Raw genomic sequence first — 20,000 nt, forward strand, 5'->3', positions numbered from 1 at the left:
TCATCTAAGGAATTTACCTAAACATGTAAAAAATAAGCCAAAGTTTCTTCGATGCAATCGAGTTTTCTGTACAGCGTATAATGCTGTATGAAACTCTCAGCAATGGCCCATGAAAACCTCACCCAGGGCCCATGAAATTTTCAGCTACGGTCTGGTGGTGGCCTGTGCTATAGGTGCTGCCAGACGCATGATCATGGCTAAGTTTAACCTTAAATAAAATAAAAACTACTGAGGCTAGAGGGCTGCAATTAAGTATGTTTGATGACTGGAGGGTGGATGATCAACATACAAATTTGCAGCCCTCTAGCCTCAACAGTTTTTAAGATCTGAGGGCGGACAGAAAAAGACGGACGAACAGACATAATAGCAGCCATCTCAGTGGTTTTCTTTTACATAAAACTAAAAAGTGAAACATCGTTTGGTTTGTAATCCAAAGCTTCGTCGTGAGTGTGTTCATACCAGTACTGGTGTCAAATCCGGATGAAAGAGGAGGGTTACAGGCAATGCGTTGTACAAGAAGCAATGGGTAAAAACGAGACCTGAGACCAAACAGGTTAAGATTAGTGATAACATCAAGTAACATAACTACGGATCTTATTCTAATAATGACTATTATTATTATTATATTACTTCTGCAACCACACCATCAAAAATGGCGGTAATAAAAGAGAGGGAACAAATAAATTCATAAATAAACAGTTCAAATTTTTTGCAAGCCAACACAGCCAACCCAATACCGGTTATTTCAAGTCAGTTCAAGAGTTTATTTTACACACACACACACACACACACACACACACATATATATATATATATATATATATATATATATATATATATATATATATATATATAAACATGCATATATATAAACATGCATATATATAAATATATATATATATATATATATATATATATATATATATATATATGTATATATAATTGTATAAAATTGTATCAACGACAAAAGCCAGATGTCAATGATACTCGTATATTACTACCAAGGAGGAAAGGCAACAATCAGCCTCGTCTCCAGCACAGAAAGGGAGCAATTAGCTTTACAATCTGGGCGCATAATACCTTGGTAATGATGCCAATTTCCCACCGGTGCTGCCTGTAATTCGTTCTCTCATTCAAGAGAGACTTGAAAGGATCTAAACCTTCCCCATTGTTTCTCTTGAGCGTTCTGCTGTCGATGGCACGACGACGACGTCCACAAAGGGAAGAGTGAGAAGCCTTCCGTTCGATCTCTGATCTGGATGGCACGATCTGGGTCGGGCTATCTGAATGCATATTGTGCTTCTCTTGGATAATGCGTGAGGGTCAGTCGACTTGAATGGGTTGCAGCTAAGGATAGAGACAGCGGAGAATGCCGTACAACGTATTAGGTAATTGGTAGGGCCTCGACGAGGTAATCCTCACATCAATGGGATGAAATCATTCATCATCAAGGTGACCATCCATCTCCAACTTGCGTCAGCCAATGATCAAGAAGTGTATAATATATATATATATATATATATATATATATATATATATATATATATATATATATATATATATATATATATATATATATATATGATCAGTCTCTGTCTTTTGATCAGACACAACTCTTCTCAAAGTCCCTTATTCCAACTAATTACCTAACTATCTCATTATACTAATAGATGCAGACAGGCGTCTCACTTCTCAAAGGAGTGGCCTGTTTGGATAGTCTGACTACATTTGCATCACAGAGAGAGAGAGAGAGAGAGAGAGAGAGAGAGAGAGAGAGAGAGAGAGAGAGAGAGAGAGAGAGAGAGAACATGTATTTATTCTGGGCTGCCAGTCTTGAAATTATTTACTGTTTATCATGAGCTATTGTTAATTGTATTATTTTCACGATATTCCGGACATTTATTAATGAGAGACAAATGACCACAGTGCAAGAAAAATTTTTCACATGGTAGAATGTATATCAACAAAACAGATCCGTGATAAAAACGAATAAAAATATTTGTGAAAGGGTAAACACTTCCTTTTATTCTTCACTGTGCAATAATCTCCCGAAGTTTACTGAACTGTATGTCAATAAAACGACAGAAATTGAACCCGAGGACTATTCAAGTCATCTTCCATCATTGGTTATGATCCCAATAAAGTTGTTGCTCTCTTGGGAATTCTAAGGACCGGTGTCCAATGTCCCTCGGAAAACTTGGGACGTTTAAAGGCAAAGGTGTGAGGCGCCGGATGAGTCATAGGGGTCCTTGGAAGGCGCGAGACTAATGGAGATAAGTTTCTGAGTCAATAGGTGAGACACGGAGGTCTTGGAAATATCTAGGCTCTTGAAACAAAAGACCTGAAAATATGGAAATATTTGGAAGATGCAAAGTTCTTAAAACAAAGGGACTCTGTCCCTGTGAAGTCTCAAAACCCTTGGTATCAACACTCCAAATCTCTGACATAAAAATAAAACGCGCATGGGCCCTTTTAAAACCACAAGAGTCTGGAAGTCAATGGCCGATGTCCCTGACTAACAAGGGTCTTCAGGCTAAGGTCTTGTATCCCTGATTCAATCTCGGAAGTCCCGAGAAGCCTAAAAGCCCTAAAGGCTAAAAGCCTATGTCCTTTAAAACCAAATCATGTCTCCCTGACTGAGTCATAGAAACAAGTAGCCTTTTGGAAGTCTCTGGGTTTTTATAGCCAAAGGTCTGTGTCACTGAATGAGACATGGAGTCCTTGAAAAAACGTCGAGACTTTTGAAGCTCGCTGGCGAATCATCGGGATCCTTTAAGAGCCTCAAGGCTCTTGCGGCCATGAGTCTATTTTTCATTGAAGGGGTCTTCGAGGTCCTTGAAAGGTTAAAAAACTTGCAACTTGGCGTCGGTGGTCCTTGGAAACTACAAAGCCAAAGGGCCTTTGTCCCTGGCCGAGTCATGGAAGTCCTTGGGAAGTTTCAAGGTAATTCTAGCCAAGGGCCTCTCTCCCTGACTCATGAGGCATGAAAGGCCTTAGACGCATCAAAGGAGTCAAGAGCCACTGAAGCCACTGGAAACTTGAAGGCTCTTGAAGCCAAGTACCTGTGCCCTGATAGACCAGACGTGGAAGCCAATCGAAGTTGAGGCTCCATTCATCTTTGTGTACGATCGTTCGCTTATTTCAAAGGACGCCTAATGCACCGTGTCCTCACACTAATCACTCCACATGTTGATTCCAAACACTAAAACTCGCTACCAAAGACTGGGACGCAATGCGTTCTGGTGATGCTGTGTGTTGCCTTTCCAAATTTCCTTGAGTATTTGCCATTTCTCCCACCCACCCACACTGCACACAATATATATATATATATATATATATATATATATATATATATATATATATATATATATATATATATATATATATAATATATATAACTGAATCACGGAAACATGGAATGTGATGAATATATAAATAAAGACAATGTCACGAAGGAAAGAGAAACGAAGGACTGGTGCTAGGCCCTTCGACTTACTGTCAGCTAAGTAAAGGACAGTAAGTCGAAAGGCCTAGCACCACTCCGTCGTTTCTCTTTCCTTCGTGGCATTGCCTTTATTTATACATATACATACACATACATATATATGTGTACAGTATAAAATATTATATAATTAACAATCATACAGGCTAAGTTCTAACGGCCATTAACTAGCAAAGGACTCACTCCACAAAGAACGCCCATGCATGAAAAACAAAAATCAGCCGAATCCAAAGAGACAAGTCAAGATAAATCAACAACCAGGCGATTTCCCACTCAGACAAACAACAAAACAAGCGGAACAACCAGGGTAAATGACGCCTCAGTGCAGCGTTCGAGCCCCTCTCAGGAAACTTACGAAACTTGCGACCTTCATCGTCAATACTAGTGTCAGGTAGACAAATGAAAAAAGAAAGTCAATACGCGACGAATCCGCCTTCATTTGTCTTCTCAAAAGGCTTGGACACATCTCACAGGCTTTCGGGGCATCTGGGAGGTTCAGGAAGATTCAATTTCCGGGCAGGAAGATGCTGAATTGTTTTTCTTTCGCATCTTTATCTTTTCACATAATTCATCTTTACTTATGTTTTTCATCTTTTCGTAGACTTAATTGGCATTATTGTTATTGGGAGTTATTTATGATCCATCATATTTTCTGGTTTTTATATTAATTTCATCACTTTTATCTGGCCCTGGCAACGTAGCTTTCAAGAAATCGGACGCACTGTTGACCAGAGCTAATGTAGCAAGAATGTTATTAAATATTATTAATATGGGATTGACTGGATTGAAAGGGAGGAAATGAGAGGGACAAGAGAGCAAACGAATGCCGAAAAAAACTTGGAAATAAGAAATTATGAAGCCCATTATCGATCGTAACTGCACGGATGCCAGATAATTATGGTTTTATATTGTTGTCCAAAATGAGGCGGGTCACTATGATGATGGATTTCTTGAGGGATGGCAGACTTGCCCTTTGAAAACAGGCGAGCTATATATTTAGGGGAACGCAGAAGAAAATAAAGAAGTCCAGAATCTGAAAAAGAACAAGCCGTCTGACCCTCGAGTTCACAACCTCCACCAAGCGTCTACAGATTATTGACTGATTTACTCACCCTGGCATCAGGTCCGTTCGATTCCAGCGTTTTCGTACTGATGACCAGCTGTTCTTTTTGTAGGACCAGCGAATCCGACGTTAGGATCAGCTTCATCGGCTGTGGCTTCGACTTCCCGTCGCTCACACTGACGAGACCAGCGTGCATCTGTTCGGAGGAGGAAAATGGATGCCTTAGTTTGGGAGGAAGAAGTCAATGATTCATATTTTCATCATAAAATATTTGTGCACAAAAATTGTATCTTTTAATTTTTCCTTTTTGCTTTGATAGAGGAATTCGTGTGTATTCATAATCGTATTTAGCATTTTATTATATCAGAAAAATTAATTTTAAGTAATAATATGAAAATGTCACTTGCCTCAAAAGAAGATTAGCAAATACTCTCTACAAATAAGTATATATTAAAGCTATAATGAGAGAGAGAGAGAGAGAGAGAGAGAGAGAGAGAGAGAGAGAGAGAGAGAGAGAGAGAGAGAGAGAGAGAGAGAGAGAGAATTTAAATCTACACAAAATACACAAATTAAACCTTATCCATTAATATCACGCAAATATACATCAATTTCGCAGGACGAACTTACACAAGTAACCTCTTTTAAATTTCGGCTCACCCTCCCTGGAGGGATTCAGGGCAATATATCATTGAAATCTTTCGCTCATGTAAATTCTTATGAGTCAAAATTTATGGGCAATAACCCTGGGCCATTTTTCGGCGGGGCATCATTCTACAGAAATCTCCCCCGGACCGAAATACTGATATATGAAATGGTCAGATTTTCTGGGTTTATGTCTAAATGAGAATACTATTTTCGAGGCTTTGCCATGTCTAAATACGGTTCTTATTTTTAGGAGTTTGTGAAGTCTGAATGAATAGTTCACCTATTTACCAGTGAATTCTACTTGAGACTCATCGAGGATACTGCGATGGCTAAATGAGAACTCACTTCATTTAGTGAATTAGTAAATTGAAAAGAAAGGTCTATATGACAGTTTCATTTAGCGGATAAGTGCAAGATTCTACTGGGTGGTTTGAATGGATAAGGGAAGGAATTTCTTAGATTTAAAAGATTTTGCGCTACTCTAGATCTGAAGCACTGCTAGAAAGTGTTCTAGATTTGCTGAAAAGGATCTGATAACTGCACACTTGTATCAGATACGAGAAACTGCTGCAATGAGGAAAGTCAACTTAAAATCAATCTATATTTATTGCATAATCTTACACACACATGCATATATATGTATATATATATTACATATCTCATTTCTCTATCTTCATCTGTCTTCCCCCATCATTCTTCATCTTTTGCACGTTCCTATCTCATTTTTTCACATTTTCTCATCTCCACCTCTAGCTTCTGAAGACAACTCCCCCGGCCTCCCCTCCCCCACCCCCTCGAAGGTAAAGGCGTAGGCCACCAGCAGGGAGAAAGGTATTGATTCTGTATGGGTGAGCCATATTCCCCGAATGAGAGAGAAGCAGTTACGCTGTGTGGGGTTTGTGGGGTTTGTGTGTGTGTGTGTGTGTGTGTGGGTTTTTTTGCGCAGTCTTGAAAGCCTCTATCAAGGAATGAGCGAATTTCCAATGTTATGGCAGCCCATTTCTGATGCGCTCAAACGTTAGTTTTCTTCTGTGAGGCGCCATCTCTAAACAGACATTTCTTTCTATATTCATTTGTAAACACATTTATATATATATATATATATATATATATATATATATATATATATATATATATATATATATATATATATATATATATATATATATATATATATATATATATATATATATATATATCGCCCAATCACGTACAAGAGCACTACGATATGGAGAGCCGAACTGACAAACAATAGTATTAACCCATGTCACTCGCCAGGAATCCGAAGCAACAAAATGAATAAAAAATAAAAAATGAAATATTTGGTATGAAGATACAATGACAACTAACCTGCTGCACATTTTTTTCGGCTACAGAGATATCTAATGTGCTATGTCACGCAAATGGGAATAGTTACCTCAGCATGTGACGCACCGTTGATGGCAAGTCAATATTACTGAATATTTTAAATTGCATTGGGTACGAAGATATATCAAGTCTCTCTCTCTCTCTCTCTCTCTCTCTCTCTCTCTCTCTCTCTCTCTCTCTTTTTTCTTCCTCTATTCACACTTGACTAAGAGAATTATTTTGAAGGAACCTTCCCCTGAGTTTATCGCCTCTCTCTCTCTCTCTCTCTCTCTCTCTCTCTCTCTCTCTCTCTCTCTCTCTCTCAATGCTGATAACTCTCAATCATCACCCAGTCTCTCTCTCTCTCTCTCTCCTCCAATGCTCATTACTCTCCATCATCACCCAGTCTCTCTCTCTCTCTCTCTTCAACACCCAACTGACCAAGAAAAGTATTTTGAAGGAATCTTCCACTGAGCTTATCGCCACTCTCTCTCTCTCTCTCTCTTCAACACACAACTGACCAAGAAAATTATTTTGAAGGAACTTCCACTGAGCTTATCGCCTCTCTCTCTCTCTCTCTCTCTCTCTCCCCCACCTAAACTGACGGCCATTTTCCAGACTGTAGGCTTTTCAAACGGCCCCCACGCCGTGCCTGTCAGTGTCACAACAAAATTTCCCCGACTTTCACAGAATCCAGCGTCGCCCTACATCCCAGATCACCCGTTATTTTTCCCCCCTCCTTGATCTCCGTCAGACACTTGGAATGGAATGGAATAGAGAATTTAGGCCAACGGCCAAGCACTGGGACCTATGAGGTCATTCAGCGCTGAAAGGGAAATTGAGAGTGAAGATGGTTTGAAAGGTGTAACAGAAGGAAAACCTCAAAGCAGTTGCACCATGAATCAGTTGTTAGGAGAGGGTGGATAGCAAGATGGAAGAGAGAGAATATGAACGGAGGTACAGTAAAAGGAATGAAAGGGGTTGCAGCTAGGGGTCTAAGGGAGGGACGCTGCAAAGAACCTTAAGTAATGCCTACAGTGCACCGCGTGAGGTGCACTGACGGCACTGCTCCCCTACGGAGTCCGTCAAACACTTGGTGTATGGTTGTAATTGGATGGACAGTCCGACGGGGCTGGCAACTTAATGATCGTGTAAAGTTAGGATATAAACGGGGTGAGGGGAGGGGAAGGGGGTGTTGAATGTATAACGTTAATGACCCCTTCAACAAGCGTCAGCATCCTGGTACAAGCGGCAATGAGTCATACAGATGCCTAGACATTGAAGATATTATTATTATTAAACTGTTGTTGTTGTTCTGAAGGGTCCACAATAATATAACTGTTTAAGGCTCGTGATAGGGAGTTTATTATTATTATTATTATTATTATTATTATTATTATTATTATTATTATTATTATTATTATTATTATTATTATTATTATTGGTCTTTCTCCTCTAGATCGAGAACGGGATATGCTCTATGAGGTCCACAATAATATTAAGTGGTGAATTATTGTTGATTTTATAAAAATGTTACAAAAGCTTTCGAATCCTGTCCTGGGTTCATCTTCAGTCTATAAAAACGTTACAAAAGCTTTCGAACCCTGTCCTGGGTTCACCTTCAGTCTAACTCTTAGACTGAAAATGAACCCAGGACAGGGTTCGAAAGCTTTCGTAACGTTTTTATAAATCAACAATAATTCACCACCAAATATTATTGTGGACCTGATATACAACATTATTATTACTATTATTATTATTATTATTATTATTATTATTATTATTATTATTATTATTATTACCAAATCACAGATTACTGAAAAAGATTGAGAATCTAACAATATTTTCTTGGCTGATTTCTTACAAAACTTGACATCAGTCGTCGACTATATTTTGGACATTAACACAATAAATGATTAAGCGCCAGTGTTTCTCTACGTTCAATAAATGTAGGAAATGGATCCCGTGGGATTACTCATGAAATACCCAAGGGTCAAACGAGAGTGACCAATTCTAAGACGAGTCAAAATTACACGTGGGAGTCGTTCTTTTTGAACAGAATAGAGCAGATTACAGAATGTAAGCCAAAGGTCAAGCGCTGGGTCCTATGAGGTCATCCAGCGCTGGAAAGGACATTTGATAGTGAGAAGGTTTGAAAGGTGTAACAGGAGGAAAACCTCGCAGCTGCACTATGGTGGAAAGTCAGACGGAAGAAAGAGAATATGCACGGAGGTAGAGTAAAAAGAATAAAAGAGGTTGCAGCTAGGGGCCGTAGGGGAGCTGAAAAGACCCTTAGGTAATGCCTACAGTGCACCACGCGAGGTGCACAGACGGCACTAACCCCCCCACCCTCGGGATCGTTCTTTTTGATACGATGGATTAATTCCATATTCCTACACTGCAACCCGGATCTTATAGGAGGGTTGAGTATAAAGGACGAAGTCTTTGGCTATGCAAGCGGCAATGGGTCACACTGTGGCCTGAAAACCAATAGAGGGAACCAAATAGGATGAGGGTAGATAACAGAGTGGGCCAACAGACTTGTCTCTTCAAAGAGGGAATCTATAAAATTATGGGAAAACGGAAGAAGGGAGAGATTTATAAAGCCTGACAGCGGAAAATGAGAGACCATATTGACATCAGTCATTCGGCGCTTTGTGAAATATAGAAAATGTGGAAAAAGTGACGGAGTCACCGATAAAAATGATAATTTTCTTGAGAACGAAAAAAGGTAATTATTTTTTACTTGTTTCACTGGAATCATAACACATTTTATAGTAATAATATTAGTTATTATATTCAAAATATCTGCAATGATGCACAAAACCTCAAATCCAGAGGATATATTGCCCTGGGCTGCTCCACATTTTCAATTTTTTCTCATTCAAAGAGTACAAAGGTTAACAAGGAACTAACATTAGAATAACGACCATTCCCTAAACTGCCTTTCAAAATAAAAAAAAAAAAATAAGAAAAAGGCTAAAATACACTCACCAGTTTTCCTTTTCTGATTCACTGGACTGTAAAACCATCAATGTATAGGAATAACGTCGGAGAAAACGCATTTTCATATCTATTTTAAATTTGATGGAAGGTATTTGTCTTACAGTAAGTAGGTTTTGAAGTCTGAAGGGATTCAGAATTATAAGTACTAGTTACACACACAGACAAAATACACACACATTATATATATATATATATATATATATATATATATATATATATATATATACATATAAACACACATATACATACACACGTACATGTATATATGCGCGTACATATATGCACAGTACATATACTGTACAAAAATATATTCATAAAACATCCCCAATATTCATTTAGGCCACTAAAGTTCGCGCACAGCACCCGAGATTTGATAAAAGACCGACGCAAAAATTCACCCCGATAAAAAAAAAACTACTTGGCAACTCATCCATCAGCTGAGATAAGGGAATGCGATGCTTCCATCACGTATCACAACCGCCGGTTTTTGCGTACAGCGTTTCTGTATCGCCTCTGAAAATATAACATTTTTTGAGGTTTACTAATTTTTTGAGTTTTATGGACGTGTGGGTCGGTGGGGCAAAAAACGGGTGACTGCGTTTTTATCTATTATTTTTCTAAATTGTAATTTTTTCTTTGGAAAATTCTGGGTTTAGAGGATGTGTTGTGGGGTGTGGGTCACTTTCGTCATACTTTAATCATAATTGGGGTTAAGTGTGTTTGTGAGCATACGTGCGTTTGTGCCTGTGCAAAAGAGTTAGATAAACAACAAAAGTCTCTCTCTCTCTCTCTCTCTCTCTCTCAATAAAATGTACAATAATATTACAAACGAATCGTTCCATCAAAATCCATAAAAATAAACGTAAATAGTTCGCTTAATTGCCCTGGTGAGATTGGCAGTTCGGAAGAGTTAATGACGGCTATGTAAAATTGATAGTTTATTAATTCAGTTTGGTATATCAGCGATCAGTTCCGTTCGGCGATTATTTCTTTTAAACACACACACATATAATATATATATATATATATATATATATATATATATATATATATATATATATATATATATATATATATATATATATATATATATATATATATATATATATATATATATATATGTGTGTATATGTACATAGAAATAATCAACACACAATCACGTGTGGAACAGAAATAAATTTCTGACTCACATCAGGATCGAACCCAGGTCTTTCAATTGAAAGGCAAGGGCGCTTGTATTGGCCTAGTGGGCAGCGCCCTTGCCTTTCAACTGAAAGACCTGGGTTCGATCCTGATGTGAGTCAGAAATTTATATATGTATATATGTGTGTGTGAGTTCAATCAATTGGACTGTTTATCCGTCAACTTATACACCCACTGCTGGATATATACATATAATTATATACAAAATATTGATTTAACAGGCATATTTATTTATAAAATTCCATAACTGGGTCACAGGAGCAGCGGGGAATGTTTGTGGGTGGAGGAGGTTAGGAAGTGTGAGGGAATGAGGAAACGAAAGTCTTAGCAAAGTAAAGAGAGAGAGAGAGAGAGAGAGAGAGAGAGAGAGAGAGAGAGAGAGAGAGAGAGAGAGAGAGAGAGAGATTATATGAGGAGTTATTGTACGACAGGAGACATCACGATCAGGTTTGTGCTTGAAAATGAACTACGCAGCCAAGATAACTGAGTCGCGAAAGAAGTTTGGAAAAGCTGATGTTTGCAGATGACTGGGGATAGTGAAGATTAAATGTAACAACTGATGAAAGAATCTACAAGCACTTGCATGAGGAGAAAGTCGAGCGTGCATGTGTGCAAGGATTAGGTGATGAAGGTCATGGAATCCAGGAAAATGGAGCTAAAAGCGGGTGATTCGTAGAGGTGTTTGGGAGTAAATGAATAGATGATGGTTGGATGAAAGAAGAGGTAAGTCACAGACCAGGTGAGGTAAGATAGGTAGCAGGGTGTGTGTGCACAAGATTGGGAGAGAAAGAGAATGGGAGTGTCTATGAAAGAACAAGTGGGAATGTCTGAAAAGAATGTTGAGCCAACTCTCCTTTATGGAAATGAAATGTGGATGTTGAATGTCAATGAAAGAAACTCGGTTGAAGCAGATGAGATCAACTGTTTGCATAGTATATTTAGCACAAGAACTGAAGAGGCGAGACTTGAAGATACAAAGGAGAAATGGTTAAAAGGGTAGCAAAAATGAAAGGCTGGTTCTGAGCGTTTTGAAATGGTTCGGTCATGTGTTGAGAGAGGAAGACGTTAGGTTGATGAAAGGAGAGTATAATTCGGAAATGGAAGGCGAGGCGAGGAAAGGAGAGAAAGACATAGAAAGGGTTGGATAGATAGAGTTCAAAGACAAAGGTACTGGAAACTCTCAAGCTTCCTCTGTATAAAGAGCCTTTCATGACAAAGGAAGCTTGAGAGTTCACGCAAGACAAAGGTGACTGGTGCTGCATGAACTCTCAAGAACTCTCAAGCTTCCTCTAGATGAAGGCTTCCATGCAAGGCAAAGGTCTGTATGAAAGCTCTCTTTCCAGTCCAGTTCATGCAAGGCAAAGGTGACTGGTGTTGCATGAACTCTCAAGCTTCCTCTGCATGAACTCTCAAGGCCTGAGATGAGGCTGAGAGAAGCTTGAGAGCTCATGAGAAAGTTCATGCAAGACAAAGGTGACTGGTGTTGCATGAACTCTCAAGCTTCCTCTAGATGAAGGCTGAGAGGAAGCTTCTTCTGCATGAAAGCTCTCTGTTGCAGTACTCTCAAGCTTCCTCTGCATGAAAGCTCTCTTTCCAGTACTTGAACTCTCAAGCTTCCTCTGGATGAAGGCTGAGAGGAAGCTTGAGAGTCCATGCAAGACAAAGGTGACTGGTGCCGCTTCTTTGGGGAGCTTGGTGCAACGATGGTGAATCATCTGTATCGGTGTACGAATCCGGTAATGTTATGGAAGTTTTACGGACGGGAGATTCGTGCCCTACAAGCATGAATGTGGCGGTGACTGTTGGATTCTTGTCCCCCACTTTTCAATCCTATTTCTATTTTCTGTTCCTCTAAAAAAAGCTTAAGTCTGTACTAAGCATTCACTCTATTATCAGTGTTAATTTTGATTTGGGATCATTTGTTTGTAACAAACCTCAAAAACGACAAAATGGGAAAGATGACAAATAAATTGACAAATAAGTAACTAGTACCCAAGGACATATCAACAAAAGAAAAACGTCACATACTATGAACAGACCACAACGTATTCCTGAAAAATGAAAGCGCATATGAATCAAAACAAGCACACCCATTTACGAACACAAGCAATCTACACAAATGCAGTTTAACAGCGGACAACAACAACAACAACAGTCGAAAACGAAAACAACTTTAACTATCAACAAACAAAACCAGGTGAAATCCACAAGTTAAATTCGACCACTGGCTAATAACCTGGACGCAACTCAAAGCCCACGGCTCGTATTGGCCGAGTTCCACAGATGTGAAACAATATCCACGGATTTTGATGGGTTGATACACGAACTCATCATTTTTATTTATTTCTCTGGCCTCATTGTGACCCTCTGTCCCTTGGATTAGACTTGTAAGGCCTGTTACGTATTTCTAAGTATTTCAGCATCTGCCAATTGCGACAGAGCTAAAGGAAAATGAAAAAAAAAATTCGAAAGAATGTGATGGGTTAATAAACTCGCACCATTTTCTGTTATTTTTGGGCCAACAGTAATTTGGGACCACTGCCGCACATATGAGACTTAGGTTAAGTTCTGTTGCAAGTCACGAGGCACTTTGAGGAAGTTGATGGAGGCTATTTGGCGTATTGACTGCTCAAGTCAGTGAGAATAACTCAAATATATAAAAGAACAAGTAAAAAATGCGCCGAAGTTTCTTCGGCGCAATCGAGTTTTCTGTACAGCGTATAATTATAATGCTGTATGAAACTATCAGCCACGCCCCATGATACTCTCAGCCGCGGCCCATGAAACTCTCAGACACGGCTCGGCCTTTAACCTTAAATAAAATAAAAACTAGTGAGGCTAGAGGGCTGCAATTCGGTATGTTTGATGATTTGATGATTGGGGGGTGGATGATCAACATACCAATTTGAAGCCCTCTAGCCTCAGTAGCAAGGCTGACAGAAAGAAGTGCGGACGGAAAGACAAAGCCATCTCAATAGTTTTCTTTTGCAGAAAACTAAAAATGCTTGTACCCTCTCTCACTTACACAAATAGCTTCGCTGACTTATTGGGGCCAATATCAGCTCATACCAGACTTACACAGCTTGTTGCAAGCTTCTAAATCATTGAACCTCTACCAATTCCAATATTAACAAACAGAGAAAAGCTACAAAATTGGATCTGATGCAATTAAGACCCACTGTTACTTGCAATTATACTTTTCTAAGCTTTCACTTTTGGAATGATGTTGCTAGTTGACTCATGAACATGTCTGCTTAGACAGTGAGGAATACCTTACACGTTTGGGATTCACTGTTGGTTACCCATTCAAGTAGTGACCAGGTCTGATGTCAGGATTTATACCCTTACAGCTATGAATGGGTTACCAGAGTTAGCTCGAGTCAAGCAGAGGACACGGGGATAGCAACTTCATCCCTAAGGACTTTCTCAGAACCACAGATACAAATATATATATATATATATATATATATATATATATACATATATATATAATATATATATATATATATATATATATATATATATATATATATATTTATATATATATATATATATATATACATATATATATATATATATATATATATATATATATATATATATATATATATATATATATATATATATATATATATATATTTATAAAGTACACACACACACACACACACATATATATATATATATATATATATATATATATATATATATATATATATATATATATATATATATATATATATATATAAAAAACCACAGGTAAGAAATGAAACACGGTTTAGATCTGCTAACCGGTGTCGGCTTAAATACTGCTAACTAAGCCAACTTCAGAGGACTGAAACAAGGTGGTAGAAATTCATAATATATATGCTAGCAGGACATCACATTAGAACACTCGAACGGTTGGAAAAGGGTCCTACCCTTAATTTATTAATTATGAAATTTAGGTCTTGAAGACTTATTAGTGACAGGTCAAAGTTTACAAATCCTCGGGCAGCCTACCTGGCCTTATCCCCGTCTTTCAAGCACCTTCCTTAAAACTAAACTCCTTGCGTATTTCTTTTGAGATTAATGGATCAAGTTTATGCGTGCCCTGACTCACAATCATGTTCTTGCTGAAACTTCCTTTATAAAATTAGACTCAATGATGTTTCTTTCTGTATATATAAATATTAGGGACTGTCGTTTGGGACACTTCATAATCCCAGGATTTCGGGATGAGAAAAATGTTCATCCAGGGATCCAGGGATTTTTTCATCATTGATTTTTTTTTACTTAAAGAATGAAAAATGCAAAACACTTATAGTACGTTATCATTTATTGGTTTAAGTATTTTAACGTCTTATTTGAAAAAGAACTCCATATACATAAGTCCATATGTTCTTTTACAGGAATAAACTTATGAAAATAAAAATAAACAATGTTCATTACAATAAAATAACCAATCCTTTAAACTGATTATAGCACTCATATTAAAGTAACTGCCCTTGTAATAAAATGATAAAGAAAATAACCAAAATATGAATTTTTCTATGCAGAGCTAATCTGACTTACAATATGAACGTAAAAAGCCTGAACAAATTACACTTTTATCACTTAGGCGAGTTCGCAGTTTTGTGACGAAAGTCCAACCGATGAAAATGCTCTCTCTGCTTCGACAGATGTCGGTGGCAGAGGTTCTAAAGCAGCTGTTATTACATATGAATTTAAACTATAAACTGTAATGATGAATGTATAATTTCATAATAAAAGATAAAAAAAAGGCCGGGATTTCCAGGGAAGTGTAATAAAATCCAGGAATCTTCCAAGACAAAAATCACTAATATATATATATATATATATATATATATATATATATATATATATATATATTATATATATATATATATATATATATATATATATATATATATATATATATATATTATATATATATATAATTACCGATGTTCACGTTCCCCGTTATCATCATTTTAACTGTTATGAAATGTTCATCCGTAAACTTGAATTTCAATCGCAGGTATCTGTATCAGGCGCGCTCTCTAATCTGCCGTATTCGGTGCATCCATTTCATTCATGATGAATATTGTATGAATGACCACTTTTTCTCGTTTTCATCTTTTTGAATACGTTACAAAATCGGTTCAAACAAATTCACTTTGGAGCTCCGCATTAATTATTCTAAGAACTTTTATAAATAAACAGGTACACATCGAGAGAATCTTCGTACATAATTCAGAGAACTTTACGAATTAAAAATGTTTTGTAGCCTTTCTGAAGTTGGGGAAATATCATTAACAGACACATAAAAGAGTGGAGTGTCTAGTGTGGGGTTTACGCTGGTGCCTAATTCACAAAGAGCCTTGATGAAGTTTGCAAGCAAACCTTAGCTATTTGGTGCAGACGGTACAGTTCTTGAAAAAAAGAGTACATTTTTTATTGCCTCCTACACCATGTGGGGTAAAAATAAATCAATGTTAAAACATGCCTGTTCTCTTTTTACATTTTTGGTGAGATTTAATAAATCCCATACATGGATAATACAGATACCTGAAAAATCCCTCTACACTAATGACCACAAATTTCATAAATCCCTCCACGTTTGTATTTAAAAAACTTTAAAAATCCCATTTCAAAAACTATCCGGACAACAGATAAAACTAATCGCCCTACACACATAACCCACATATATGATAAACCCCTCAAACTCCTGATAAATCCTTAAACACATGAGATCCAGAAACCTGATAAATCCCATTTCACATAAAATCCCGAGACGTGAAACATCCCTCTAAACAATCCAAACAGCAGGACAGATTACCACTCAATCTCCCTCACACGTCAATCTGGCTGAGTAGAAGCGAGGCCCTTAATCTGTTTACAAACTCCGAAAAGACGGTTTCGTGCGGAGGTCACCTTTAATGCAGGGGCAGAGACCACTGCGACTCCAATGGAAGAGTGCTTAGTATGGATGGTAAGGAACACTTACGGTTTCATGAGAAATGCAAGTTTCAGTTTGAAAAAAACCGAGTATCTTATTGATGTATGAACCCATATCAATGGGTTCAATATGTTTAGAGGAGACTGTTTAGTGAAAAATATTAATAATTCCATGAGGAATAAGTGCTAGCCTGAAACTGTTTAGTGAAAAATATTATTAGTAATCCCATAAGGATGAAATGCTATCCTGACTAAATGGTATATATTTAATATTCCAAATTTATAAAAAGAGACTTTAATTGCTTAGTGTGTTTAGAGACTGAATGTTTGATGGTGGACAGTTTGACTAAATTTTGTTAATGTTTAGTATCTTTAGTGTTGAATGTCTATCTAGAATATTCTATGGTAATATTCATATGTTGGAAACTTCAGAATGATTAACTCAAAATTTGAGTGTGTTTAGAAGCAAAATGCTTAGCGTGCTTGGAGGTAAATGTTCGTGATTCGTCAAGGATAAAGTTTCAGAAGGCATACAGGTTTCAAGTGTTTAGTTTGTATAGTAATGAGCTTTCATATTATGAATGGAATTTCAACTTCAACAAAGATTTTACGAGTTAAAGTTTCGTGGGAGTATGTTTAGTGCGTTTAGTGGTAAATATTTATAAGAGAATGAAACAGAATATCGAATTTGGACAAAGGCCAAGTGCTGGGGCCTATGAAGTCATTCAGCGCTGAAACGGAAATTGACAATATGAAGGTCTGAAAGGCGCAACAGGAGGAAAACCTCAAAGCAGTTGCACTATGAATCAACTTCTATTAGAAGGTGGAAAGTAAGATGGAAGAAAGAGAATATGAACGGGGATACAGTAAAAGGAATAAAAGGGGCTGCAGTTAGGGACCGAAGGATAAATACTTGTGGCTGAATGAGGATTTTCAGAGTGAATAAAGATTTGAGAATCTAGTTTTGAACAAATGTAATTCGATACAACTTAAGTTTTCGTTTCACAAAAGGTTATAATTGTTTAGTGCGTTTAGTGGGAGGATGTTTACTATGTTTAGTGATAATACCGAGTGTTTAGTATTACTGAGAATTGTTCAGTTACAACCTGGTTTACGGTTCATTCTGAGTGTTGATAAATTTTCCGCAAGATTCCTTCCTTCACGAGGCAAATCTTTTACTGGGGCAAACGTGACTCACTGTGATACATTACATACACACTTTTGGGATGAGGTCGCTAGCCTCACGCGTTATCCCACCAATTATTATGAAAACTTATGTCCTCATGACATAAGGTATTCACCGACGGTCACCAATCCAAGTACAAGCCAGACTTAATGCCAATTAACACTTTGATCAAGAGATTCACATTGCAATAAATGCATTACTGCTTGGTATTCATTACAGATCACCCTTCCACGTACTGGCCAGAGCCATTGTTGCTTAACCGTACTGATCGACCAACGGTGTATCGTACACTGATGGTCACCTATCCAGGTAATGGTCAAACACAAGCAGTGACAATTTTACAGATCGCTAATGCAGAATCGCAAAAAACTCTCAATTGTTAGGAAGAAAATAATTACTGTGACAGTGCACCAGTTATGTAGGAAAATAGGAGTTAATTTCTTTTTTGTAAGTTCTTCACTGCATCATTTAACCTGACTTTATTTTTAGAAAATGAATGTATGATAGTCTCTTGCAGTTGCCAATCTGGAAAAATAAACAAATGAAGAAGAGTAATGGATTTATGTCTCTATCGAATATCAATTTTTGAGACAACCTTGATTCATTTTTGGCTCTATATATTTGAATGTGTCTCCAATTTTCATAAAAATCGATCACTGCCAAATCTTCAGGAGATCAGCTCTCGACCTACCGCTTCTTAGGCCTCATATCTGGCCTAATAGTGACAAGCATCTCTGACACCAGACTCCTACAGACTGTTGCATTTTTATGCCCCTTGATTTATTTGGGATGAGGTTACTATGCCCTTGCTCAGGACCTATAGAACAGTGGTTCTCAACCACGGGAGAATTCCCCCCTAAGGGGTAATTTCAGAGTTTCAAGGGGGGAATTGTGACCACAGATTGGCAGGCTCAAACTGGCTCTAGGACCACACAAAACGCAGTATGCATTGGTCTGCACTACTGAGAGGTCACGTTGGGCTTTCTCTCCGCTAGCTTGTGTGTTTGTGTTAGTAATTTGTTGCATATTATTTGGAATCCACCTTTTGAGGCAGACAATTTTAGAAAGGGGGGTGGGGAATGGCATTCTGGCATATGGTGAAAGGAAGCACGGGTCAAAAAAGGTATAAAACCACTGTTATTGAAGATCAGAAGAGCTTTTGTGTTTTCAGTATCTGGGGTTTCAAAGTTGGTTATCTACCCAAGTACTGACTAGAGCCAACATTGCCTAATCACAATTACAGAAGGCCCCCACTTTTAATAAATAACTGATGGTCACCCATCCAAGCCTGACCAAATCAAAAGTGTTCCTTAAAGGAGGAGGTTAACCCTACTTTAGATGAACTGCATTCAGGACATGTGGTGGCCATAAATAAAAGAAGGGGGTTTGCTTCCACTATTCCACTACTGTACTTTATTCTCTTTAGCTCACCAAGTTCTACACAACAGTGACAGCCAACACATTTAAAGGTTTCTTAATCGTTCACTGACAAAATACCATCAAGAAATCTTACATACTAGAGGCCCTTAAGCTATTATTAAGAAATTGAGACACCAGAGACCCTTAGGTTAGCGTTAAAAAACCTGACGCGCTGGTGACATTCAGCTTACAGCTGAGAAATCGGATGCACTGACACGTAGGTTATTATTAAGAAACTGGACGCACTGATGATTTGCAGGTTTCTGGTCTGCCATAAAGAAACTTCCAGATTCGTTGGGCGTAGCTGTGCTGTTTTTCTTCATCACTCGTGACAAGTGGTTTTGTGATATCTCAGCCTTATAGACAAAGGTTCTGTCTCGATCCTTGACAAGTGTAATAACATGGCAGTCTAATGAAATATTCAAAAGCGAAACAGCTTGTAAACTGTTATATATACAATATATACGTATATCTACAATAATATATATATATATATATAAAATATTATATATATAAATATGTATGTGTATATATATGTATATATAAATACACACATATATATTATATACATATATAATATTTATATAATGAATATATATATATACATATATATATATATATATATATTCAGTTTTCAACTACAATTTCACCGATGTCAAAAACTGCTAGTACAGGCATTAATTAAGAACAGA

At 37.5% G+C, this 20,000-nt stretch overlaps 1 protein-coding gene across 1 annotated transcript in view; it reads right to left on the reverse strand.

Annotated features, from left to right (window-relative positions):
- Positions 1-20,000, reverse strand: part of Syn2 (Syntrophin-like 2) — a 484,285-nt gene that overhangs the window by 89,959 nt on the left and 374,326 nt on the right. The window contains 1 exon segment of the mRNA XM_067133611.1: positions 4,615-4,761. Coding sequence (XP_066989712.1) covers positions 4,615-4,761 — 147 coding nt within the window.

Source organism: Macrobrachium rosenbergii, chromosome 34 (assembly GCF_040412425.1).
Source record: "Macrobrachium rosenbergii isolate ZJJX-2024 chromosome 34, ASM4041242v1, whole genome shotgun sequence".
In the NCBI taxonomy this organism is placed as follows: Eukaryota; Metazoa; Arthropoda; class Malacostraca; order Decapoda; family Palaemonidae; genus Macrobrachium; species Macrobrachium rosenbergii.